Here is a 27,346-nt window from a genome sequence, read left to right as displayed (position 1 = left end):
GGGGAATGAGCAACTGGAGGAAGGGTCTACTTGGGACTGTTTGGGGAAGAGCACAGGGCCTGGTACAGGAGGAGGAGGGGGACAGGAGGCCAGGAGGCTGTCGGGCCAGGGGACTAAGCAGAAGGATGGTGGTGCTGGTGCAGGGTGGGCCAGGAGGCCGCAGGATGCAGTCTCCTTCTTCCAGTGGCATCCTTCCTCCTCTTTTTAAAATGTTGCTCTGACCCTGTCTCTCCCCTGCAGGCAGTGCCCAGGAGGGATCTGGGGGAGAAGAGCCCTGGCATCTTCTGGGTGGGTGGGCCTCCAGGTCCTGGGGGAGAGCAGAGGCTGTGCTCATTGTTAATATAGTCAAAGAAGGCTGTACTTGTTGGCAAACACCCACTGCCCTGAGCTCCTGCTGTCCTGGCTGCCCCTGCTCTGTGAGGACTCTCCTCCTCCCATCTCTCCACGACCCAGCAACTAAAGGGGTAACACCTGACCCTGAGGAGCCTCCTGGACCCCTCCCCGCACTGTGGCCGGTGTCCACTCTGAGTGGTCAGTGCTGGACTGTCACCTGCTCGTGTGGGCATTTATGCAGCAGCTGGTGGCCACTCCAGAATGGCTCTTGGGGGTGTCCCCAGCAGTGACATGACTGCGGGTGGGGATGCCTCCCAGTCCTGCTCTGCGTCTCTCCAGATGAGGGCCTTGGGCAAGGCACCGGGGCTTGTGGGGGCTGTGGTGCCATCTGGCTGTGACCCAGGTTCTGCTCACTGCTCCTGCCCTCAGGGAAACTAACCACAAGGCTGGAGTCCACAGGCCAGCAAGGTCACAGAGGCCCACATCAGAGGGCCGAGCTTGGACAGGGCTGTGAGTGATGGCTGAGAAGGGGAGAGAGCAGGGGGGCTGGGGGAAGTGGCCCATGCAAAGGCCAGGCAGAGAAAGGCTAGCTGAGGCCAGCAGGTTGGAGTAGAGGATGTGTGGGGAGGGAGCGAGGCAGGGTAGGAGAGGTGAGCAGGCTACAGTGAGCCTTTCTCCATGCCAGGAGAAGAGTTTGGACTCTGTCCTCTAGGCAGAGGAAGCCATGGAAGGTGCCTGAGCAAAGGAATAATAAGATGAAAACATCATTTTAGCAAGATTTATATAGTTTGATGAGCGTGATCCGTTTCCCCACCTGGAAAGTGGGGGAATTTAGAGGTAAAATGAACAGGAGATACAAAAGTCCTTGAAAATGTCAAACACCGATCCTGCTGAGGGCATTAGAGAAACTCTGGGAGGCTGTCACTCTGGTCTCTAATGGGCTCAGAGTGGATTAAATTAAAGCAAGGTAAATGCTACTTGGACATACAGAGGGACTTCTCAACCATGATGGGAATTCAAATCATGCAAGTGGCCGGAGGCCACTCGCATGTTGTCCTCACATCCTTCTAAGCGGGGCAGAGGTCACCATTCTGCACCAGGGGCTGCTCTGACTTCTGAGGCCCTTTCAAGCTCAGGAGGCCAGATGTAGGCCTGGTGATCATTCTGGGCCACCAGAGCCCTGGGCTGGGGGACGCTGACTCTTCTTCCTCCACGCCTGGTCTAGGGTGCAGATGAGTTTATGGGACGCTGCATCTGTCAGCCGAGTCTGGAGCGGATGCCCCGGCTGACCTGGTTCCCGCTGACGAGGGGCAGCCAGCCAGCAGGCGAGCTGCTGGCCTCTTTTGAGCTCATCCAGAGAGAGAAGGTGAGGCTGGGTCCCGTCCTGATCCAGGGGGCCCCGGTAGGGAGTACATGGTGGGGGAGGGACGGGGGCGCAGGCAGAGGAGAGGCTGCCGATACATCCTTCTTCCCCGACCCCGGCCCACTTAGTGGGGAACACTGAACAGCCACCTCTGGAAGTCAGGCCTCCCGCTGAGACCAGTTTTGCCCATCTTTCCTGAACCCCAAGTTAGGATACCATCTCACACTGGGGTAGAATGTTGGAATCTGGACTGTGCTAGAATTTCTGAGTCCTCTGGCCTTTGGATGTGTTTTGCCCTGGGTCGTATCCTGACGTGGTTTCTGGGAGGAGGACCTCTGTGATCTGGTGCACGGGGCTTAATTGTGATGGAGGGACTTGGGGACAGGTAAGAGCAGGACCTCCGATCTAGTGCAGGCTCTGCCATGGCCTAGCTGCGTGACGCTTGGCCAGCCACTTCCCTGCTGGAAATAGGGGGTTGGGGTTAGAGCCATATCTTCAAGTTTGCTCTTGGTGTGATGTGAAGCCCATGTGTAAGCCGGATGGAAGTCGGGCTACTCTGGGTGAAGTGTCTGGAGGGGGCACACAGCATACCGCCAACCTAGCTTCCCCTGGCACCTGCCTGCCAACTCCCAGGCACCTCAGAGGATTCCCTAGGTCTCCAAGGAATAGAGTCTGCAAACCCCCAACTGTCTGATCACTGACATATTCCTTGAGTGTCATTTTGTGGCTGAAGATGTGTTTGCCTGGCCAGGACAGAAAGGAGGGTGATGGGGCCTTGTGTGCCCAGCACTGACCAAAGCTCCCTTTTTCTTCCCCCTAGCCGGCCATCCACCATATTCCTGGTTTTGAGGTACGTCTTGCTCTTCCCTTGTCTTCTTCAGACTCACTGCCGGCCTCCCTGTGTTGCAGCCCCTTATGAGCGAGGAAGGCCAATCAGGCGTACACCACCACCGGCCTGCCTTCAGGCTGGGGTTCCTGCCCAGCTCAGGGCTTTCCTGCCCTTCTTCTCTGAGAAGTTTGAGAATCACAGACTCAGATTGAAGGGACCTCATAGTCATCCAGCCCAGGGGCTCTCAGCTGGGCTGCACGTTAGAATCCCTTGGGCAGCTTTAAAAATTGCCAGTGCTCAGGCCCCACCCCAGACCGGATGGAACACAGTCTCTACGGCTGTGGCCCAGGCATTGGTATCTTTCAGAGCTGCCGGGAAATTTTAATGTGCAGCCAGGGCTGAGAACCATCGACTTAGCCCACTAGTTCTCCATGTGACATCACCTGGGATGTTGTTAGAAATGCTGATTCTTGAATCCCACTTCAAACCTACTGAAGCAAACTCTGAGGGGCAGCGCAGCAACCTGCGAATTAACAAGCCCTCCGGGGGATTCTGATACCCACTGGAGTTTCAGAAGCTCTGATTTAGACCATCTTCCCTAACTCATTGTTGCCACCATGACTGGTTTTCTTTCCTCTACTAGTGATAGGGACGCCATTCCCTTCTCCCTGCTCTCCTTCGTTCTCCTGGGGGTCATGGTAGAAAATGCAGACCCTTTCCTGGTACCCAGGCTATTTGATTTAGGAAATACTGTTCTCGGCCAGGCTCAGCTGTAGCTTGGAGAAGCGGTCTTCTGGGCTCTCTTTGGACGCCTTCCCCCTTACGAGGCAGCCCATGCAACCTGCAGACGGTTCTTACCATGCAGGCCCTCCTTTGCCCACCGCCCCCACTCCACCCTCCGCATCCGTCACCCCTAGTCTCTCTCCCCCTCCCTCTCGTGTCCAGCCCAAGCTCCTGCTCTTAGGTCTGCCAGCCCCTGGGGATCCAGGTTCTTTCTCCTTGGCTCCTCAAGTTCATGTGCCCTGGCAGGAGCAGCGGTTCCAGGGCCTCAGGCCTGTCTGTCCTGTGGCTGCTGCACAGGGCTGGGCCCTTCCCACCACCTGGCTGCCATCTTCCTTTCTCCGGTCACTTCCAGAGGCGCCCAGGCTCTAGGTTTATGGTTTAGCTTCTCCCACCAGTCCCTCTGCATCGATGTCCATCCCATCTTCTTTCTCAGGGACCATGTGGAGGGTGTGCCTGGAAGCACATCACCCCTACCCCTGGATGGGAGTGATTTCTGTTGGCTCCTCTTAGGGTGACATCTGGGGTGCTGATCTCTGCCCCAGCCTAGTGCTCCTTGTCACTAATGGTGAACTTTTACCCTCCCTCCTCTCCTCCTTCCACTATCTCCTGGATGTGGACATCCCATGGTGTGGTCCAGGTGCAAGATACATCAGGGATCCTGGAAGAGGTGAGCTGGACCCTCAGGGCTCTGGCCTGTGGCTAGGGGTGGGTGAGGAGAGACAGAGGGAGGGTGAGGGCTGCCCTCTGAGCATGTGCCCTGAGCCTTCTAGTTCCTGGTGCCTCAGTGGGCATCGGTCATGTGGGGACCTGTCTGGATTTTGTTCCCCACATCTGCATGGATCCAGGGCTGCCTGGGGTGTGTTCTGGTGTGATTCTGGCCTCAGAAGGCTTGCTGCCCTGTTGGAGACCAGATTCACCTAGACCTCATGAACAGCAATGCAGAATCTCATCTGGCATGTTTTCAAGAGTAAAATGTTTGTAAGGGGCCAGAATAGTCAAGGAAGCCTTTCTGGTGGAGGTAGCATTAACCAGACATTGTCGCAGGAAGAAGATGGGCAATGTGCCTTTGGCCCAAGGGGCTAAGCACCAGCTTAGGGCCTGGCTGGTTGAGGGGCTGGGGTGGGTTGGGGATTCCTAGGTCCTAGAAGAAGTTTGGGGTTTGCATCCAGACGTAGCAAGCCTATGTCTTTTGCCATGGGGGACGAGTAGCACATTCCCTTACGGCCTCCTATGCATCTGTGAGCAGATCCTCATGAGTGAGCAGGGGCAGAGGCCTGGGCAGGGAGACAGGAAGGAGAGCCCTGGTCAGATGGGGGGTTGGGAAAAGGGGAGCCACTTCCTACCATCAGGGAATCCCCAGGCTGGGAGTAGACACTGTTTGACATTTTCGGTGCAATTTGGACTTGAAGTGCAGAGTCAGGATGTGGGATCTGCAGGCCCCGCACCCCTTACCTCACTTCCTTTTGCTCCCAGACCGAGGTGGGGTCCGCCAAGTGAGCTGGCCATAATTGCGCCTGACAGGCAGCCTCCCGCTTCTGGCTGCAGTTGCGAAAGACTGCCGATTTGGAAAGGGGAGCAGAATCCCGTCCAGGGAAGCAGCACGGAGCCCTCTCTCTTGATTGAGAGCACTCTGTGGCCAAAACCCACAGCCTGTTCTGAAGAAGACCCAGCCCAGGGATGAGTTATTAAATAAAAGTTAAAATCCTTAATAACTGGATTTGTAATATATAACAGTGAAGGCTCAGATTCTGAGAGCAGGGATCTGGCTGTGGTCTCGATGTCAGGAAGCAAATCAAAATCTGCAGCTTTTGGGCCAGACCCCGAAGAGGGCCGAGTGTCCTGCTGTAGGGCCAGCCTGGCCCCTGGCTGAGGCTGGTGTGGGTCAGCAGGGCCAGAGGAGAGCAAGTCCTGCGGGTCTGCTGCGCATAGGGTTGGGCTGAACCAGCAGGTTCAAAGGGTCCGAGGCCCAGTAGAAAGAAGAGAGTATCCACTGGTTCAGGGAACCACCCCAGAAAAAGATCTTGTGACCCTCGCCTCATCCCTGGGGGCCCCCACCCCAGCCTGGGACCCATAACTCAGCCGTTTCCCCCACACTTGAAGGCTAAGGCTCATCCAAGATCCTATGTCCTATTTGGTTTTAAGAATCCCCGGGGATGGGGTGGAGGCAGGTTAGTTTTGCTGCTGCTGCTGGTCCTGCAGGAAGCCTGACGCCTTAGTGGGATTTTTCTGTCTTTTTTGCTGTGGCCAAGCTCCTGCCTTGTCTCCCCCATTCAGCCCCCTCCAGACTCCCAGCCTGATCCCTGTGAAGAGTGTTCTAGCCTGGAGGGCCGTGAAAAGCCACAGCGGGAGCTTAGATTCTGGGCCACTGGCCACGGGAGCCCTCGAAAGTCTGGGAGCAGAGAGGGCAGATGGGTGTGTTAGGAAGCTGTCTGGCTGCAGGGGGGTGTGGGTTGGGGAGCGAGGGGCATGAGGGTAAACCAGCTAGCAGGCTTTTGAGACAGTCACGGTGATGGGGCTCTGGATTGGAGAGGGGCCAGGAAGAAGCGGGGGGTGGGAGGAGGATGACAAGTGACTCTGAAGGATGGTTTAAGGATGGCCTCTCCAGGTAGGGAGTACCCTGGGGCCAGCACGGCCCATGCCTGTGTGGGAGACAAAGTGTATGTGAATGAGACAAAATGCCATCTACCTGTGCTGCTCCTGGAAGAGGTGACACTGGGCCCACTTCTGAAGCAGGGATTGGCAGAGGGGTAGGGGAAGGGGGTCCAGGCAGCAGCCTTGGGCTGGGGGCACATCACCGCCTGGGGCCAGTTTTTGGGCAGCGAGATTTCCTCTCCCCCAGCCTTCATGCCCATCTGGAGCACAGCTCCCTGGGGGCTCTTAGTGGGGGAAGGGGGACTGTTGCATTGTGTCTTTGAGGCTTTGGTGACAACTGGGAGACCTGGGTCCTTGCAGAGAGTGCAGGTGGACCGGGAGCTTCCTCCCCGCTCCCCAGCCTGTCTCTCTGTCTGGGTCGCATGCTGTTCCCCCTCTTCAGGAGCCTTGCTGGCCTTCCCCTCTCCCCGCTCTCCCTTCGTGTTTCTCTCTTCCTCATTTGCTCCTTGGCTCTCTCCTTCCTTCTCCCCGCCTCTTCTGAGCCCTCCGTCTCGTTTCTTTTCCTTTTTGTCTGGAGAACAAAGGCAGTCTGTGCTGCCAGGGGGAATGAGATCAAAGAAATTGCAATTTTAGATTTCCTGAGAACTGGAGAGTGTGCACATGCACGTGTGAGTGTGTGCGAATGTGTACACTTGCGAGAGCACACACACGTGCACACCCAGCAGAAGAGGTGATGGTGGATTCTTTAGTAGCCAGGGGCCCCTAGGATGTGGAGCATGTACAGGGGAAGACCCCACCTGGGGACCCTTTGGACGAGAGCAGGGGCCTGCGGGCCTGACCATTTAAGGGGCCGTGGTTCCGAGTCTTACTGTTGGCTCTGATTCTTCTGTCCTGCTCCGTGGCTGGTGATGCCCTGGTAGAAGGGACTGCATGCTCTGTGGCTGTTTTCACTGTGGGCTCAGGGGCCAACCAGATGTCACTCCATCTGCTTTTCCAAATCGAGGTGACAGGCTATGGCTTTTGGCCTGAGATGTACACAAGGTACTCTCCTGCACCCCCAAATCCACTAGAAGGAAAAATTTGGCGTTTTGCAATCAGGAAAATAAATCCAGTGGTCCCCATCCCCCTATTCCTCCCTCAAGGCCTTAATTTAAAACACTGTTTTTCCTGGGAAGTGTAATTAGAGCAACATGTTGTTCCTAACGAGCTGGGTGGGGCCGGCAGACAATGGAGCCCTCCCCACCCTCCTGGCTGCTCCTGCCTGGAGCTCCCTGAGGATGCAGGATCTGAATGTCCAGAGGGTCCCCTGACTGTACCCTGCTGGGGGAAGAAGGGCTCTATGGGCTACTGGTGACAAGACTGGCCTAGGTGGCTGGAGGGGCTTGCTAACATGTTTGCCTGCCCAGGGAATGAATGTCTAGAGTGGTAGCCCTAGGGCTGGGGGAGGAAGCCCCCCTCATGGCTCAGGGGCCTGACTCCCTGTGCTCAACTGGCCAGAAGGACAGATAGACTGAAGGGGGCATAGGGTAGATTCTGCTCTGATGGGGACAGAGCCTCATTTGTCCTGGGTCCTCGTCCTCTTGGTCTGAGCTGGCTTGGTAAACACCCTGTACATCTGTAGGACCTCATCAGTGTAGCATCCCAGGTCTGTCCTTCATTGAGGGGGTGGGGGTGGAGGGTGAATAAGGAAGGGAGTGGTGACATGTGGCTTCGTCTAAGTAGGCTTATATTATATGGCTGCCCTTGAGCGCTGTGGTCCTCAGAGTCCCCCGTCACACATAGGACAGGGAATCAGGATGTCATAGTGGCACTTTGTCTACATCCGCCCCCTTGCCTGGCAGTGCTTCCCAAGTTCTGATGAGGTCACTGCTGCCTACCCCATTGAGAATCACTGTCCTGGAGGGAGGAGTTGTACCCCTCAAGTTGGCTGGACCTGGCATCGAGAAACTTGGGCACAGGAGCTGGCCGTCTGGCTGGGGCCACAGGACTCTCACATGTGAGATGTCAGAGACCAGTTAGGACTTTGGGAAATGGAGCACAGGGTCACTTAGAATTAAAAGAAGGCAGAGAGTAGAGTTATAAGAAGTTTCTGGAGTGGTTGGGGGGATTTTCTGGAGGATGAGAGCTTGAACTAGGCCCTGAAAGATGTGTTAGATTCTGGAAGATGGTAAGGGAAGCCCATTCAAACAGAGGGAGCAATGAGCAGGCGCTGGGGAGGGAGGGGTTGGTGAGGACCAGATTGGAGCAGACAGGAATGTTGGGAAGGTGGGGAGAGTACATTGGAGTTGTCCCCCCCCCCCATCCACCTACCCATTCATCCATCTGCCACCCCTCCCTCCCTTCAATTATCCATTTATAACCCTTTATTTATTGGACAGAGGATTCAGCTGTGGTCCCTGTGTGCAGAATTGCTGGTTTAATCAGGGACACCGACAGATGGACACATAGAGATGGCACAGGGTGATGTGTCTTTCAATGGGAGTGAGTCAAGTTGCTATGGGAGCCATGGGGGTGCTTAACTTAAGTTCAGGGCACCAGGGAAGATTTAAATGGAGATATGAAGTCTAAGTAGGAGGTAGCCAGATGAAGTGGGTAGAAGAGCATTTCAGACAGAGGGACCAGCAAGCTCTGAGCCTCAAAGGTAAACAGAGCTTAGTGCCTGCTGTAACCTGCTGGTGTTCAGAAGGCAGGTGTTGAGTGTGTTCGGGGAGGTGGCTCAGCACTATCTCGGTCCTGGAAGGGAAAGTTGTCTGGTGGGAGGTAAGACCAGAGAAGTCAGAGGGAGCCAGAAGATAAGGGGTCTTGGAGGCCATGTCAAGGAGTTTGAACTTCATCCTGAGTGAGGGGGGAACCTTTGAAGGATTTTAAACAGAGTGACATTCTTAGAAAGTGCCCCCTGGCTGCAGAGTACAGCATGCGTTGATTATGGGGAGTGGCCTTTGGGTTGAGCTGCAAACAGATGGTTGACTTTGGGCAGAGAAGTTTCTGGGGAAGGGGTGCAGGGGGCAGAGCTAAGTGCACAGGACAGAGGGCCACGTGGAAGCGAGGGAGAGGCAGTGGATGGAGGCAGTCCTTCTCAGGAAGGGAGGGAGGAGAGGGAGGGAGGCTGCTAGAGAGGGCACAGAGAGCAGGGCGGGCATGGTTCTGAGAGACTGACTTCAAATGGGGAAGGACGAGGTCCAGCAGATGGCATGCAAGACTGGGGAGGACTGGATGAGACAGGGTTAGGGAGCCAGAGAGCATTTAGGCATAAATGCTCAGTAACAACTCTGCAGGCAGGTCCGGGCAGTGTGGTGTGCATAGTGGGGAGGGGGACAGAAGACTGTGGTGGCAGCTTGCAGGCCGGGTGGAGGGGGTGCTGCCGAGGCAGGGATCCTGGGGAGTGGAAAGAAATGGCAGGGAGCAAGGATGTCCTAGGGCAGCAAGGTGGACAGAGATGGCCTTGGGATGAGAATGGTGGCCTCGTGCTGAGGAAGCTGCCCCGCAGACGCCCCTCTAACCACTGTCTCTGCTTGTCTCTCCCTCCTGCCTCCACTGGCCCTGGCGCTCTGCAGCTGTGCACACCTGCCTTCTTCCTCCAGGGCCTCCTCCAAACGGTACTGGAGCCTAGCCTTCTCGGGGTTCTTGTTCCCTGTCCTCCTCCGTAAACAGGTTCCTGAAAATGAGGAGCCCGATCCTCAGCATATAGAGAGGAACGTCATCACCACAGAGCTCAAGGAAGCCTGGAAGGAAAGATGGAGCATGGAAATGAGGGATGAAAGGGAATCAAAGGGATGCTGCCCAGAGTCTGGGGGCCTGGAGAGGAATGTTCTTGGGGGAAATATTTTAAAGAGTTTTCCTGGGTGATTTCAGGAGAATGTTGCAACCATGTGAGAAAGGCTTGGTCTTTTTGCCTCCCTACCCAGGGGAGCTTGGAGCTGTTCCCTCCCTGCTCCCTTCTTTTTGCCCCTTTTCATCTTGGGGTTTTGGCCCTGGGCCCACATTGGGCTGGGCATCAGCCTTGAGCTGGCCACAAACAGGCCACGAGCGGGCCTTTAGCAAACCCTTCCTTTAAGGAGGCGACCCCTGGTGCACAGCCACTGCAGCCGGTGGCCTTGGAGTGCCAAGGGTGGACACTGAGCAGCCAGGCACTGTGGTGGCTGTGTAGGCCCTGCCTCCGTCCTCCAGGGCACCGTTCACGTGGACTGTGATGTGCACAGCACCCCCTGGAGTCATGCCCCATGGCGGCCCTGCACATCACCCCTCCTCCCGACGGCATTGGTCTCTCAGCCAGTCTCAAAGTGTAGGTGCTTCCTGCATCATGTCACCTGGACCATGGGTCTGGGGGAAAATGGCAAACTCCTTCTCTGTGCGTCCTGGTGACATAGGAATAGTTATGAAGCTGGGGTTGTTCTGAGAGATGCTTCTAATGGCTCGGTTCTCTTCAAGTCACCTGGGAGATCAACAACAACACTGATGGTAAAAACAGTGGCACCACCAACGACACAGTAATCATTATAGTCACTGCTGTTTATGAAGCACCTCCCGTGTGCCAGACACTCTTTATATTTGTTCTGTCACTGAATTCTCAGAGCAGCTTTGCAAGGGTATTGTTATCTCGGATCTCTGTATGATGCTACTGAGTCACAGAGGCTGAGTAACTTGCTCAAGGTCAAACAGCTAGGAAGCAGCAGGGCTGGAACTAGAGCTGACATCTGTCTGATTCTAGAGATGAGCTTCTTACCGCCAAAGGCTAGGGAAGCGTAGCGTCATCAGTGTCATGGGGCAGGAGTGACAACTGGGGTTGGTTGTGAAGTGGTTCATGGAGGCAGGAGGAAGCTGGTGTGTTTCCATCCTCCAGCTGCTCCCACCATCTACGTCAGAGCATCTGTAGATGAATGGACCATCCTTTGAAAAGGAACCCAAAGCAAATCACTTGGAGAATGAATCAAGTGATTCCATTGTTTACTAAATGAGATTACACGAGGCAAGCTCTGTAAAGTGTCCAACATAGCCTTTTAATTATAGTTAACATTTCCTGAGAGTCAGGGCCTCCTTGTCTGGATATGCAGGTTGTGCACTGCACAAGGGCACTGTGCCTAAGGAGATGCAATTTCTAGTGTAGATATCATATGTTTGTATTTATTATAACAATTTTCCAGTAGATGGCAGTAAAATGTCTTGTTCTAATAAACTAGTAAAATGTGATAATTTTCTGACATGGAAGTAAAGGGTCTTAAGAAAGGGACATCTTTCTCTAATTGTCACAAGGTGCCACGTGGGCTAGTAGTCTTATTGAGTTTACATGAACCAGGCATTCTTCTAAGTACTGTATTAACTTCTTCAAGCCTCACACTAACCTTTAGAGGTTGATAACGATTTGATAGATGAGAACATTGAGCCAGAGAGAGGTGAAATAACTGACTTAACTCAATAACTGGTGGAGCAGAGTCTGTGTTCCTATCCACTGTGAGCCTTGGTAGTTGCCTAATCCGCAGTCGTACCTGCTTACCTTGCGCTGCCTGCTTCCCATGTATCTCTTCGTGATCACTGGGGATTCTTGCCCAAGTCTTTTGGCAAACCCTTCGTAGGCAGGGTTGACACATGCCACTTTCGTGCCTGGTCTGTGTGGTGAAGGAGCCTCCTGGCAGTGCCCATTGGTGCCTGTGGATGAGGGGCATCTACATCCCCTTCTCCTGTTGTAAATTCTCTTTCTGGCTCATAGTGCAAGTGTGCTGTCCTCATGGTGGGCAGGTGTGCGAGGGGGGGTTTGGAGCTGGCAGGTGTCTGGGTGTGGTGTGTGGGGTGGAGACAGAACACCAGAGCAGATAGCAAGTTGGGAGGGGCTGAGCCAGGAGGCAGGAGAGCCAGGCTAGCGGGAGGGCACATGGTCCTCTCTGGGACTGAGAGGGGCTAAAGTGGACGTGCTGGGGTGGAGTGGGCATGTGTGTGGGCATGCATGCATAGGAGGGTGTGTCGGGGATGGGGAGACCCTGAGCAGCTCATTGGTGCATCAGAGCCTACATTATGGGAGGAGGGGCGACCTGGGGTTCATTTGAAACAGGGTGACCTGAACCCTGGGCCAAGGTGCTCAGATTGTAATCCTGGAGAAGATAGTGCTGGGCAAAAACTGACTTAGCTCTCTCATTTCTGCCTGCCCGTTTGCCCCCCTCTGTGTTGTTGCATCTCTGTTCCTGTGTCTCTCCGTTCCTGTGTCTCTCCATGCATGTCCTTCTTTCTGTCCCATCTGTCTTTCTCCTTTCTTGTCTCTCTGCCTTGGTCTTCCTCCCACCCTTGTCTCTGTTCTCCCTGCCATCCCCTGTAGTCGGAGGACACAGACCTGCCCTATCCACCACCCCAGAGAGAGGCCAACATCTACATGGTTCCCCAGAACATCAAGCCGGCTCTCCAGCGGACAGCCATCGAGGTGAGCCCGGCCCTGGGGCAGGGTGATGGGAGGCAGCCTGGCCCTTCCCCTTCCTGGCCCAGCCTTTCCCAGAGCCTGGGGCCATTCCAACCGCTCTCCTCATCTGTGTCCCCAGATCCTGGCATGGGGCCTGAGGAACATGAAGAGCTACCACCTGGCCAGTGTCTCCTCCCCCAGCCTCGTGGTGGAGTGCGGGGGCCAGACGGTGCAGTCCTGCGTCATCAGGAACCTCCAGAAGAACCCCAACTTCGACATCTGTACCCTCTTCATGGAAGTGGTGAGCTTGACCTCCCTGCTGTCCCCTTTCAGAGTCCCAGTGCCTAAAATTTCCTCAGGGCCCCAAGCAGCCTGGGGGTCTGCTCCGACTCCATGTGGGATCCTGGCTATGTCACAGCATCTCTCCCACCTCACTTGCCTGTGAAAATGGGGAGGAAATGCTCACGCTCTCCTCGCTGGAAGAGTTGAAGCCTCAGAGCAGTACAAACGGGGCCAACCTGCTCCCTCCTACCCAGTTCCTGAGTCCACAGAAGTCCCAGAGACCCATCCGTGTCTATTTTCCCTTTCAGGGCAGGTCTTAGTCCCCAGAGGTCGCCTCAGGGGCCTGCCAGAGCTCTGACCTTCAGTGATCCCTCCATACCTCCCCTGACCCGGTCTTCCCTCAGCCTGGGCCCCCGCAAGGCGATCACTGCCACGGCCCTCCGGCCCCCAGCCCTTTCCAGCTCCCTGGGCTGCCTGGGCCTAGTGGCTAGAGCAAGTCAAGTCTGAGGAAAGGAAAATGGTCGGCAAGATGAAAACGCTATAGGAATTCCAGGCCCAGTGGCTGTCAACAGAAGCCTCCTCTTGGCTGAGCCTGAGCTGCCACCGAAGGAGAGCATATAAATTATTTCAAGTTGTGTTCAAAGTGCTTTTGGGGCTGGGGGCGGGGTGGTGTGGGGAGAAGAATCTGGGTCTGTAAGCCAACTCTTGAGTATCCACTTGGGGGGGACTGTCTGCAAGAAATGTTGAGTCCTGGGCCAACTGCTCCCCTCGTCCCCTCCCCAGCCAGCGAGGGGTCAGGGAAAGTAGACTTGTTTTAACTTCAGGCCGAGCTGGATGTGTTTGGAAGGTGAAGCTGTGGGGGAAAAATCGGCCTCCGCATATAGCGTTCAGGAGGCAGACAGAAAAGGTGTGTGGCTTCTGCCCCACTGGCCAACCACCACTTTGAATTTATGGCTGTTGGGGGCTGTGTGTGGGTTTATAGTCATCCTCTGTTCCCTGGGCCTGCCTTCTGAAGAAGGGCCCCCTCCCTCCCCTGAGACCTCCCAGAGATGGGTTCAGGAGCTGCTGCCCAGAGCTTCCCTCCCCCTCTGCCCAGATGCTGCCCAGGGAGGAGCTCTACTGTCCACCCATTGTGGTCAAGGTGATTGATAACTGCCAGTTTGGCCGCCGGCCTGTGGTGGGCCAGTGTACCATCTGTTCCCTGGAGAGCTTCCTGTGTGACCCCTACTCAGAGGAGAGTCCATCCCCACAGGGCGGCCCAGGTATGGAGAGGGGCCGTTGATGGGAGGGCCAGGGCCGAGGGGACTGGGGCAGGCGGGACTTACCAGTGGAGATATGTCCCGAAGCCCTCCTTTTCCTGGGACCCGAGTAAGAAGCGGTTGCTGCTTACCTAGACCAGAGGGGTAGGAACCTCGCTTTTCTCAGGGCCTTGCCTAGCTCTGGGCTGGGCACACCAGGAGCGGGCGGCCATGCTTGTGGAGGTGAGGGCTGAGGTGGGAGGTAGTGGGGGAAGAGTTGAGAGAGAGAGATACAGGGATTCAATGGGATGAGGAGGGAGGAGAGAAATGTGAGGACATGAGGAAAGAGAATTGGGGAGACAGAAAATGTGAAGGAAGATGGGAGAGAGAGAGACAGGAGAGGGAAGAATTGGGTGGGGGGAAGAGAAAGACACAGATTGAGAAGTGTGGAGAGACTGAGGGCCTTTGTCTCATGGTTCCCTGACTGAGTCTGGTGGCTGAGGAGGGGTGGGCCACCTGGGGGAGCCCCTGCTCAGGCCTGCACACCGCTCTCCCCTACAGATGATGTGAGCTTACTCAGTCCTGGGGAAGATGTGCTCGTTGACATTGACGACAAGGAGCCCCTCATCCCCATTCAGGTAGGATGGGCGCTGGGTCCCCAGGGAGAGACACCTGCTCCTGCCAAGAGCTAGTCTCCGTTGCCCCCTTCCCCTTTCTCTTCTTCGTCTCTTCCCACTCCTTCTCCCCTCCCTTCCTTATCAAACAGCCTCAATAAGACGTCTCCCTCTGTTCTCTGGTGGCTAGACACTGTACAGATGGAGGGACGCACACGGGAGCTTTCAGTCTGGTTGGAAGAGGGGTGGAGGGGTTGGGGGGAGGCTGTGTGTTGTCTTCTGGGCAAAACCCAATCATTTTTCCCAAAGCATGTGAGAAAAATGGCCCTTCTACTTTGAGAGCCATGTTGAGGACTCTCTCCTGGAGATCACCCAGGAAATCAGGGTAGGGGGTGCAAATGAGAGAGAGGGAAGACAGGGGAGGGAGTGACAGGTGGTCTCTGGGGTGCTCCAGCCCCGTTGCCTTACCCAAGCCAGGACCCTCCTTGAGGGTGGATTCACCTCTGGGCTTGTGCTTGGTGGCACCTTGGAGGCAGCTTAAAAAGAGGGCTCTGTGTCCAAGCCAGTAGTCCCTCTTGCTCCATTCCTTCCACCTCCAGGAAAAGGAAGGGAGAGGGACCTTATTCCAAGGGTATCCACCCCTGCGGCAGGTAAGAGGCATCACTTTGCTATGTACTCGGCAACCTAGGGCCAGCTGGTGACCCAAATGCCAGTGCCAAGCAGCATGGCAGGAGGTCTGTGGTGTCTCTTACTGAGGGTGCTCCCCATCTTGGGCCCTGGGGTGGCTCTGGGTCCTGTAGGGCTGAGACCACCCTGTCCTCCCTGCAGTGGAGATGGAGAAAGGCTTCACGGTGAGCACCAGTCTTGAACTGGCCGTCTATTCTGGGTTGTCACCCTCTGTTCTATATTGTCATCCTCCTCTCAGCTTTGCATGATGCTGGTCACACCCCTGGCCCCCGGGCTCCGAGAACTACGGGGCTGCCTGGAGGCAGAGCTTCCCAGCCTGTGTAGACAATACCTGTGTCCTCAGGCCCATGGCCTGTTTATTCACCCAGGGAGGGGGTGGCACTTCAGGAGGGTTTGGTTTTCCTGAAACCGTCAATCAAATATTGGCCTTGAGAGCAAGAGAGCAAACTTGGGTGCTGGCTTGGGCTCAGGATCCTCAAAGCCGTCCCTGGAGATGTGTTGATGAGGGCTTCCCTCTGACAGGCAGGGCTGATTTCTGCCTCTTTTGCTTACTCATCTCCTTCACCTTTCTGCCACTTCCAAGGGAACATCTCTGGGGTTCAGCCCTGGGCCCTTGCTGCTGCTGAGACAAGAGGTCTTGCTCTATAGTTTCACTGATGCTATGAGTCCCAGAAGCCCTGAGCTCTCTGTTTCTCCTCACTCCATGGCTCTCCAGGGTTCCGCTCCACCATCCTTTCTGCTGGGGACACCTTCTGGCCTGCTCCTGGTCATTCTTTGAGACTCAACTTAGGTGTGGTCACCTCCTTCCAGGATTCTTCCCTGGCTCCTCCCCTTTTCCTGCAAGTCTTGTCTATATCTCTGTCACTTCACTTGCCTTGGGTCCTGCTTCTGTCTGTAAGTGTCAGCATCTTCCCTAGACTAAACTCAGGGCAGTGACTGGGCGCATTCCTCTTCAGATCCTCAATGCCCAGCACAGGGCCTGGCTTAGAGAAGGTGTTCAATGAAGTCTGTCTGGATGGTGGATGAGTAGGCGGCTGGATAGATGGGTAGATGGATGGATGGACAGATGGACGGACGGATGGTTGGATGGATGGATGGATAGATAACCTGCTTACCCTCTGTAGGGGTTTAAGGAGGAGCTTCTCTTGACTGGGGAAACCCAAGTAGAAATTTCAGATGGCCCTACACAGGATTCAGCTACACTCAATGCTGGTGCCTTCTGGCCTGGGTGAGTGTCTATAGCTGAATTAGGCAGACAATTAGCTCCAAACTCCAGGCACCTGATCCTGGCTCCCGTTTTCCGCCCCCTCAGGGGGCCGTCTGAGTCTGTGCAGGGAAGTGCAGGGCTTGCCCAGCGGCGTTTCTGTTCTGTGTATGCTGCCCTCAAAACGTCCACAGACTCATATGGGGCAGGACTGTTTTGGGTCCTGCTGGCTACAAGCATAGCCAGAGGCAGATGGTGAGGAGGCCCAGTCTGGACGTCCTCCTGGCGTGACATGAGTGAACCGGGGCTGGGGTCTGAGCCAGAGCAGGGTCTGTGCTCTTTGTGGGAGCACACAGCCACTCTGGCTAGAGCTGCTTGCCAGGCAGAGGGTGGGGAGCTGGGATCTAGGCTCTTGGAGGCGTACCCACATGGGGAGGGGCGGGGCTCACGGGGCCTCAGAGGTGGTAGGGAGAAGGAGGAAGTGAGATCCACCTGCTCTGATGGAGGAGGCTTGGCCTCTGCCCTCATCGAGCTCCCTGCCTGGTGGAGGAGACACGCCCTATTCGCAAGGAGCCCTGAGGCTAGGAGTCCTGGCCTCCAGGAAGCCCTAACCTGATGGGCTCTGACTGGGGCTTTGGGGAAGACTGGTTTTGTGTTGTGTTGTTCTCTGAGATCCATTGATCCGATTTGGCTGGTCCAGGGACTCTTTCACTCGCTCGTCTCTCCTGCACATCCCCTGGCACCTGGGAGGCCCAGGCATTCCGAGGCTGATCCAGGAGGCAGTGGGTTCCAGTTCTAAATGGTTGCCAGATAATTCTGGCTGGGCTCTCATCCCCTCTCCCCTCAGTGCAGATAGGATGGAGGGCCCTGGCCTCTGGGGATTGGAGAGACGAGAAGTCTGGCAGAATTTGGAGTTGGTCTGGTTCCTGATGTCCAACTCGTGTTTCTCGGCAGCCTGTTTCGTTCTCACAGTGATCTGGCCCCAGTGCTGTGCTCCCCAGGTCCTGACTGTGACCCCAGAGGAGGGCTGCTGCCCAGCTTCAAATACGCTCTTCCCAGATGCAGCTTGTGTCTTGGTCCTTCCTGTCTCCTTCCTCAGTTGCACCTTCTCTCTGCTGATGAACCTTCTCGCCATCATCTGCCCGGTTCCTGGGATGAGCCTGCTACACATTAGAAACTATCGCCTCAGACTCTTTCCCGAGGTTTGGGTCCTTGGGCTGGCACTCATGGCAGAGCATTTCTCAGGTTTCTAGAAACGTTTTGGTTTCTGTCAAGAGTGGCCAGTTCTAGAGATGATCCAAACCATATGTATAAGACAGATTGTCCACTCAGCCTTCCAGGGCTCGCAGGTCGTCACTCATCTCTGAGAGTGAGGAGGGTCCCGTGAGGTGCGTGCCTGGCCCCTTGAACTCTTCTCTGTGGTGGAGGGGCTGGGAGGAGATAGGCTCGTGCATACTAACTCCACAGTTCATTCTTGGTCTGTGCAGCTGTCCTTTGTGTAGATTTTAGACCCATTGCTTGGGAGTGGGGGTAGTGTGAGCGTGTGTATGCATGCTGTGTATGCACCTGAATGTGTGTGAGAGGTCGGGGAGGCTGGGAGCAGGTGCGTGTGCAAGCTCCTGAGGGCGTTTCTAGCCTCAGTGCTGGTGTTACAGGAATCGTGGCCTTAACCTTTAACTTTCTGAGCGCAGGCCTGGGTATGTCCTCTAAGAGGGGCACGGTGGTGTTTCATTCCATCTAGTGCTCTGCTTTACAAAAAGGATGTATTCATTTTTCTCTGATTATAAATGTATGTTCATTATATAAAATTTGGAAAATATAGAAAAATAATGAACAAATAGGCATTGCTTCCAACCAAGAATGCAATCTAAGTGAACGGCTGCCAATATCTCCTTCTCTGTCCTCTCCTTGCCCCTGGGTTTCTCTTTCTGTCTCTGATTTTGTCTCTGACTCTGAACCAGACTCCATTTCTATCTTTAAAACAAAGGGGTCTTTGTTTACTAATCTGCTTTTTCATTACGCTAGTTTTTGGTGTCCTGATTATGAAGAGGGGAGAGAAGCAGTGTGCAGGAAAACACACTGAGCATGCTCACCCCATTTCCTATAGAGGGTCTTGAAGCTCAAAGTAGAGGTGGTGCCCCCTGCCCACCCCACACCTCACCCACCTTCCAGGCACTGAGATGCCTGGAGTCACCTGGTCAAGGGTGACTCGTGCCTGTCATTCTGAGACACCAGCATGGGTAGGGGGTCTCCTCTTTAAGTCTCCAGAGAAGGAGAATTTCTGGGGGTGGGAAATATGTGTGTGTTGAGGAGGCATAAAGAGAAGGAGAACAGTGGGAAGTTTCCAGTCTGGTTGAAGGGGAGATAAGAGGTGTGTAGAGATCTCAGATGAGGCGCTCAGAGTGACATCACAGTGATGAGATGCTTTATTAGCAGGGTCACCAAGATCTTGGACTCTCGTGGCCCTGTGAGGTCAGTGTGGGCTACATAATCAGGAAAGCTTCTCTGAGGGGGTGGGTGAGAGAAAGACCTTGAAGGCCGGGTGGGGTTAGGACAGTGGAGGGGAGAGGAGGGCTTTCCTGGGAGGCAAAGGAGCTGGGCAAAGAAAAGCCTTGGCAGTGGGACTGTGTGTGTGTGTTGACAGTGTGTATGTGTGAGATGGGCCTGTGGGGTTATGCAGGAAGTGCAGGCCAGCCTGGAGGAGGCATCAGAAGGCATGCAAACCTGTTCCCCACGCCCGTGGGGGATGGGGAGCTGGGGCTGGCCGCTGCCCGGCTCCGGCTCGGGCTAATTTTGAGCCGGCTGCTCCGGTTATAGTCTCTGGGACGCCGTGAAGGTGGGAACATACTCCCAGAACTGGAGCGACAAATTATGCCCCCATCCCAAAGGGGAATGTGTAATTTTGGAAGCTGGACCAGATCTTTGGAGCACTATGTTTAGCTTTATTTTTTTCTCCCTCTTGCTCTGGGGAACTGCTGGTTTCCCTCTCACCTTTCTAAAAACGAACCATATTAAAAATAACAATAAGGCTTCTGTGAGGTTCAGGATGAGAACAGAGGGCAGAGCTGCTGCCTGGCTGGGCTGGTTGCTGGGCAGCGGGGACTTTCACGTGGAGTTCATCCGGTCTATTCCAGAGGTCACACCACACCCACCAACATGTGGCCAGCCCCCCAGAACCAGGCAGCGGCCTGGCTGGGTGCCCGTTGGCCATTCTGTGCTCCTGCTGGTGCTTCTGGCTCTGACCAGCCCTGAGGGCTAGTTTAGGGGAGGCTAGGGCCCCCCTCATAGATGACCCCTTCATGGACCAGGGGTGGGTCTGTGAGTCCCCGATTCCCCTCCAGGTCCCCGCAGGCTTCGTCTTCCATATGTTTCCCTGAGCCTTCTTGACCCTCAGGTGACTGTGTCTCCAGGCTCTTCCTGCTGAGAAGGGGAGGACTGCTGGGGCTTGGCCTCCTGTGGAGTCTCCAGAGCCCCCTGCTCGGGCTCAAAGGAAGAGAGGGTCTACCCCTGGGAGCTCTGGGTCCCAGCTGGTCATCATCCCTCCAGCCTTATCTCCTCTTGCCCCAGCCCCAGTGCCTGTGTTCCCTGAGACATCTGCTCTCTTGAACGTGCTGTGCTTCATTGTTCCTCCACACCTTTGCACTTGCTGTCCCCTCTGCCTAGGATTATCTCCTGCCTTGTCCATCTAGACTGGTACTCATCCACCCAGAGCCCCATGACTACCTATTGTAGTGGCCTCTGAAAAAGTCACCTTGACCCCTGGTCCCGACCCCCAAGGCCCTCCTGGACCCTGCAGCCCAGGGATTCACCCTCTAAAGTGTTGATTCATAGTACCGGAGGGTTGCAGGCAAGGATCTGATGCCAGAAAATGGTGCAGAAAGCTCTCTGAAGTATAGGGGTGGCATGTGGATTATAAGACTCTTAAAGCCCCACTTATATAGGTTTTTGAGGAAGCCATATGATGCCCTGTTTTTGTCATTGAGGAGAGAAGACTCAGAAACCTGTACTAGCTTAGGAACCGTGCCCAAGCAGGGGTTGATGCGGCTCAGCTGTTGGAAGAAACCCCCAGGGATGCTAGGGAGCTTGGAGTATGTCTGAGATGGGGAGGTTCTGAAAGGCAGGGAGGGCATGTGAGAGAGGCACTGAGTCACTGGTGCCAAGGGCAGTGAGAAAACGGGCAAGAGACAGGCATTGGCTGAGCCCCTTCTGTGTCCTCACCTTGTCCTAGGCGTACATGGCCTTCATCTCATTCATACTTACTGTTGCCCTGTGAGGTGGGCTTTGTGCCCATTCTCCAGATGGGGATGCTGACTCAGAGAGGTCAGGGGGCTTGCCTAAGATCATGCAGCTGGTAAAGCGATAGAGCTGGAATTTGGAGCCAGGCTTGTCCAGCTCCAAAGCACATGTTCCTCCCACAACTTTTGCAGCCTCCCTGGAGGGAGAGCAGAGGGTGCCTGGTCAAAGAGCTGTACTTCCTTGGGGCTGACTTGTCTTCCCCGAAGTGGTTTCTCTAACCCTGTTGCTAACCAGCGTGTTTAATTTGTAGCTTGCAGATGGTCTGTCGGGCTCGGCCCCCACTAACATGGCATCTTCTCCATCCAGTCCTCATGTATGTATTATTTACCTATTTGTGGGCTCCTTGATTTCCTTGGTGGGCTGGGGCTGGGGGTTGAGAGTTAGGAAGGGAACAGAGGAGAGGGGAGTGGGAAAGGAAGAAAGGAAGTATTTCCTGAGCCCCAGCAGAGGACAGTTACCTGCCCTGTGCAGAGATGGAGGGGTGGGGAGAAAGCTAAGGGAAGATTCCCAGAAATAGACATCCTGAGCTATCTCTTGGTGCATCCTGGAATTTACCTTAATCCTGTTTACTTGCATGAGGACTGGGGGGTTGGTTGGGGTTGCATGGACCAGTAGAAACAGAAGTTTCTAGATTAGACCCTGACCACTGGGACATGGGACATGAAAAGCCTCTGTGGGCAATGGCAGATTGACTTTCTCTGCCCTTTCCAGAGGCATGCATGGTGTGTGTTGGTGAGGAACCCTGGCTGTCCTCAGTGGATTCTGAGAGGTCTGCCAGGGTCCATGGTCCTCTCCTGCAGCTCAGGCAGGGCTACTTCTGTCTGCCTGGGCTGATTTCCTAGGTGTCATCTTTCTGGGTCGTGGAGCCCTCCAGGAAGATGACTTTGGCATCTACCCTTCAATATGCACTCATGAAGACCCACACTGAGGGTCAAGGGGAGCCCCTGACCTGAAGGCGAGTCATAGGAGATAGGCCCTGCCAGAAGTTAAATTCCATTCATGGTGTCAAGGGAGAGGCATTGCTGTATTGGATGCTTTATGGGCCTCTAGAAGGAAGCAATCTATATTTTAAATTTTTCTGATTTATCCATTATAGAAAATATAGAGAACACAAAAAGCACAAAGCAGAAAGTTAAAACTACCTGTATTCCTACCAGCTGGAGATAAGCACTGTTAAGATTTTGATGTGCCTACATTTTTAGATATCTTTTTATGCACATGTGAACACTTTTTTTTTTTTACAAAATTGGAATCATATTGTATTTTTTTCTAATCTGCATTTTCTTTTACTTAAGAGTATACTGTGAATGTTTTCCCATATCTTTATATTCTTTAAAAATATGGCTACATGTCATTCCATTATATAGACATTTATAAAGTTTCGATGACTCCCTTATCATTGGACATTTAATTTTAAAATTTTAACTATTATCTTATTTTGTGTTTCTTAGAGGAGTTATTTTTAGTTTATATAGGTCCAGCCCGTTTCTTGTTAAGTTTATTCCTAGGCATTTTATAGCCTTTGTTGCTATTTGAATGGAGTATCTTTTTTTCTTATGACCATGTCTAACTGGTTATTGCTAGAATATAGGAAAACAATATTTTTGTATATTTACTTTGAAACAAACTCTTTATTAAGCTCCTTTATTAGTTCTGAGAGTTGTTAATTGATTCTGTTGGGTTTTCCAGGTAGGTAAGATTGTTTTCTTCAAACGATAATAAATAACGTCACTTTCTAATAGTTATATCTTATTCCTTTTCCCAGGATAACGTTTGATAATTGAGATGCAATTGAGCAAACTTATTTAGTCGCTGATTCCCCTGAGAAGGCCTCTACCATTTTTCCATTAATTATGATAATGATTGGTAGTTTCAGATAGATATTCTTGATTTTGTTAAGATTGTGTCCTTTATTATTAGTTTATTAATAGCTTAAAAATTAGGTATGGGAGTTTAATTTTACCCAGTGCCATTTGGCATTTATCAAGATGATCATTTTGTTTCCATTGTCCTGTTAGCATAATGTATAATTGTCCTGCATTCCTGAGGTAAACCCAGATCAGTCAATTGGTCACGGTTTTATGGTGTACTGCAATTGAAGTTCTCTTATCCAATCAATCAAGACAGGTAGTTAGTTGGCTAATTGAAAAAGTTGATTAAATAGGGACTCATTAAAAGTCATACATACATATCATATACATTTTATTTCCAACCACATCATTTGCCAATCATCTGACATGTGCCAAGGCCTCTTTGAATTTGAGTCTGCTATTGGAGTGTTATGTCATCCTTCTGGTATAAACCACATCCAAAATGCATTATCTATGATTTTCCCTTTAGGTTTTTTAGTTTGATGAGATCTTAATGATACCTGCAAAAGAATCTGAATGTGGATTCCTTTTAAAGTTTAAGGTCCCCCACCCCATACCTTTTTTGTTACTCACTCATGCTTAATTTTCTTCATTAAAAAAAATCAGTAACATTAAATTCATTTTCATAGATAAAATTCCCTTTCTTTTTAAATTCAAATTTTGTATATTTTTGTAACATTTACTTATGGATCTAATTACCATTTTAGTGCAACTGGCATAAACAGATTTGGCAACTAGCAATTGACTCCTGGTAAAGGTACAGCTCCTTTGCTGGGGGCTGCAGGGGATGTCCTAGATTAGCTGCAGGCTTTCAGCTGGCTCTGGACCTTAGTCACATTGTTAGCAGAGAGAATGGATGGTGTTTGTCAATCCTGGTTAAGGGGAAGTTTGTAAGGAGAACTTTTAGTATATATTATTCAGTTAGATTTGTTATTACTTATTTAGGATTTTTGTACCTCTATTAATAAATATTACTTTTAGGTAGTCTTTGGTAGATCTTGATATCAGGGTTATAATAGCTTCATAAAATATTTTTTGAGGCATACTCTCATTTTCTGTGCTCTTCAACAGTCTCTATGGCATGAGAATGATTATTTCTTAAAGATTTGACAATACACAGTAGCCACTCTTTATGAATTTGAGTTACAGAAGTTGGACATTACACGATATAAACATCTTAATAGTCTTGCTTTACGTACAAAAGGTGTAATAATACGAATCAACCTAAATTAAAAGAATGATTAACAGTCATATAATTTACAAAATGGTTGCCAGGTGAACTGTATTTATGGTTTAGCTGGTAAACAGGATATCCATCATCTTTTCTTGAAAATGGTGTTAAATTATGTGAGTTTTGAATTATAGAAGATTTTCTGGAATGCATATCTTATATAATTTTATAAGATGTGTCTGCCCTCTATTGCTTTGTAAAATGGGCCCAGCACCTTTTTTGGGAGAGGATTCTTTGATCATTTTCTACTTCTTCAGTTAATTTTGTGGCTTAGTAGTCCCCAGATATTGCCTATTACATTATATGGATTTGTACATATTATTACAATAAAAGAAAATACTTCTGTATCTGTTCTGTTTTCATCCTCATTCCTAATTTTGTAGATTTGTATTATTTCTCCTTTTTTCTTTATTAGGGTTAATAGTATTTCATCTATTTTATCATTGTTTTTCATCTAAAGAACCAGCTCTTTAAAAATTCTGTGAGGTTAGTTTCTTTAATTTCTAGACCCAAGTCATTTTTAAGCTCTCTTCCTCTGAAATTCCTATTATATTTATTTTGGATATCTTGAGCTATCACTTCATATCTCTCTGTTGTTTAAAAATTCTTTAAAGGAGATATTTGTCTGCATTTTCTTCTCAAAATTGTCAAGTTTTGCTTTTCGTACTTAAGTCCTTATTCCAATTGGAATTGATTTGTGCATGTGTGCGTGTGTGTGTAAAGTGTGAGGTAGAGATTAGATTTCTTTTTATTTTTCCCATATAGATAACCAATGAATTCATATAATCATAGCATGGCCTATCCTTTCTCATTGATCTATAACGATAGCTGTGTCATATATAGGGTTTCCATGTAAGTCTGGGTCTGTTTGTGGGTTCTGTATTCTGTTCCATTGGTCTATTTGCCTTTCCTAGTACTGATACTCCACTGTCTTATTTATTATAGCTTTATGATACATCTTGGTATCTGATAAAGGACATATACTATCTAGTTCCTTTTCAGGAGTGTCATTGCTATTCTTGTCATTTGCTTTTCCACCTCAGTTTTAGAATCAGATTGTCAACTTCTTAAAAAACTGTTGTGATTTGTGATTGAGTTACAGTGAATTTCTGGATCAATTTGGGGAGAACTGACATTTTTATAATAATATAAATGAGTGCTGAATTTTAACCATGAACATGATATGTCTCTCCATTTATTTAGGTCTTCTTTAGTGTCTTTCAATAAAATTTTATAATTTTCTCCAAAAAAGTCTGGTACAACTTTTATTAGATTTTTTTGTTGTTAGTGTCGTTGAGTTGATTCAGATTCCTAACAATTCTGTGCACAGTAGAGCAGAACCCTGCCTGGTCGTTTTGAGCCAACCACTCACCTTCCAGTGCTGTAGCAGACAATGCTCTGCTGCTATTCACAGGGTTTTCATGGCCAATTATTTTGGAAGTGGGTGGCTGTGTCCTTCTTCCTAGTCTGTCTTAGTCTGTAAGCTCCACTGAAACCTGTCCACCATGGATGATGCTGTTGATATTTGAAATACTGGTGGCATAGCTTTCAGCATCACAGCAACATACAGCCGCCACAGTATGACAACCAACAGAGGGCTGGTGTGGTTCCCTGACTGGGAAACAAACCTGGGTGGATGCAACAGTGAGAGTGCCAAATCTTAACTACCAGACCACCAGGGCTGGCCTTTTATTAGATTTAGTTCTAGCTATTTTATGTTTATTATTAATTTTACTTGGATTTTTAAAGGTACATTTTCTAATTATTTTTTGCTCAATTATAAAGGAAATTAATTCTCATATGCTGATCTTATATCCAGAAACTATGCTAACCTCTTATTAGTTATACTCATTTGAGGATTATTCTGGGTTTTCTATGTGATCAGTCATGTAATTTGTTATTAAACACAGTTTTGATTCTTCTGTTTACTTTTTCTTTCTTTCTTTTTTATTATTTCCTTTTCTTGTCTTATTGCACTGGCTAGGATCGTCAGTTTAAAATTCTATGTAACTGATAATAGAGAGTATTCTTATGTGCTTTTAATTTAAAAGTGAATATTTTTATGTTTTACCACTGAGTATGAAATTTATCAGGTGAACAATTACTAGTCAGCTAAGAGTTTTTATCATGAATGATGTTAAATTTTATTACATGTTCTTTATGTATGTTGAGGTGATCATATGATTTTTCTCCTTTAATCTGTTAATGTGGTGAATTATATTAATAGATTGTTTTTTAATGCTGAAACAACCTTGCGTTTCTGAAACAACCTATCCTAGTCATGATATGTTATCTTGTTTCTGCATTGCTAGATTCAGTTTGCAAAAGTTTGGTTTAGGAATTTTTTTTGCATCAATTTTTATGAGTGATCATGGCCTGAAGTTTCTTTTTCTGATACTGTTCTATTCAGGTTTTGGTATCTAGAAAATACTAATCTTATAAAATGACTTGGGGGCATATCTGCTCTTTTTCTAGTCCCTGAATGAATGACAAAAGATTGACATTATCTGTTGCCTGAATGTTTGGTAGATTCATTTATAAAACTGTCTAGACTTAGTATTCTTCTTGGGGATATTTTAAACTGCTGATGCAATTTTTAAAAATGTTTAAAGGGCCTTTGAGATTCTCTGTTTCTATGTGAGTCACTTTTAGTGATTTATGTTTTATAGGAATTTATCCATTTCTTCCTAAAAATTATTGACACAACGTTTTTCATAATAAGTTCTTACTTTTTCAAAAAATTTTCTCCTCTGTCTAGTTATGTGCCTTTTCTTTCCTAAGGCTATATTTTATTATTCTTGCCAGAATTTGTCAGAATTTTTTTTTTAGTCTTTTCAAAGAACCAATTTTTAGCTTGGTTGATCTTTTATTGCTTCTTTGTTTTCTAGTTTATTAATTTCTTTTCTTTATTATTTTCTTCCTTCTATTTTTGGCGGGAATTATTATATTTTTAACCTCTTAAGTGCCACGCTTAGTTAATCAAGTTTCAAACTTTCCTCTTCTCTAGTGTAAACATTGAAGGCTATAAAATTCCCTCTAAGTGCTGCTGTACGCATCCTGCAGGTTTTGATAAGTGGTATTTTTGTTATTTTCCAGTTCTGAGTATTTTCTGACTTCTGTTATATTTCTTTTTGACAGCTGAATTGTTTAAAAATATGTTTTAGAAGTTCCTAACTTAGTTTTGTTATCTTTCTGTTACTGGTTTCTAGCTTAACTGTACTGTGATTCAGAGAATGTGGTCTGTGTGTGATGTTTCCTAGAAATGACTTGACTCTTGCTGTTAAGACCTAGTACAAGGTCAATATTTGTATCTGTCCTGTGTGTGCTTGAAAAGCAGTGTATTCTCCAAATGTGTTTTACATATAACATGTCCTTTTAGATCAGACTTGTTAATTGTGTTATTCAAATCTGTTTTTCTTCTGATTTTTGTGTGTATGTGGTTAATCAGTTTCTGACAGAGGTATATTAAAGCATCCTGCTTTAATGTGATATTTGTCTGTTTCTCCTTATGATTCTGCCTTCTTTTCCTTTATATATTTGATGCTGTGTTATTAGGCACAAACAAGTTTAGAATTCTTCTATCTTCCTAGAGAACTGAATCTTTTAACAATATGTGGTTAACCTCCAGTCTTCTGCCTTTT

The 27,346-nt window shown here is 50.3% G+C and overlaps 1 protein-coding gene across 16 annotated transcripts in view; it reads left to right on the top strand.

Moving 5' to 3' along the window:
• Positions 1-27,346, top strand: part of DYSF (dysferlin) — a 203,296-nt gene that overhangs the window by 128,837 nt on the left and 47,113 nt on the right. For 8 of the 16 annotated variants that reach the window (XM_004435553.3, XM_004435548.3, XM_004435559.3 and 5 more), the window contains 7 exons: positions 1,559-1,699; positions 2,517-2,546; positions 3,946-3,975; positions 12,205-12,306; positions 12,422-12,583; positions 13,661-13,826; positions 14,364-14,440. In XM_004435553.3, coding sequence (XP_004435610.1) covers positions 1,559-1,699; positions 2,517-2,546; positions 3,946-3,975; positions 12,205-12,306; positions 12,422-12,583; positions 13,661-13,826; positions 14,364-14,440 — 708 coding nt within the window. Of the gene's footprint in view, positions 1-1,558; positions 1,700-2,516; positions 2,547-3,945; positions 3,976-9,454; positions 9,497-12,204; positions 12,307-12,421; positions 12,584-13,660; positions 13,827-14,363; positions 14,441-20,853; positions 20,917-27,346 lie in introns of all 16 variants that reach the window. The other 8 variants (XM_004435546.3, XM_004435555.3, XM_004435551.3 and 5 more) reach the window with 3 other exon arrangements.

Source organism: Ceratotherium simum, chromosome 11 (genome assembly GCF_057802395.1).
Source record: "Ceratotherium simum simum isolate JZ-2026a chromosome 11, ASM5780239v1, whole genome shotgun sequence".
NCBI lineage: Eukaryota > Metazoa > Chordata > Mammalia > Perissodactyla > Rhinocerotidae > Ceratotherium > Ceratotherium simum.
The sequence above is the reverse complement of the archived record's forward strand: the minus strand, read 5'-3'. Positions and strand labels throughout refer to the sequence as shown.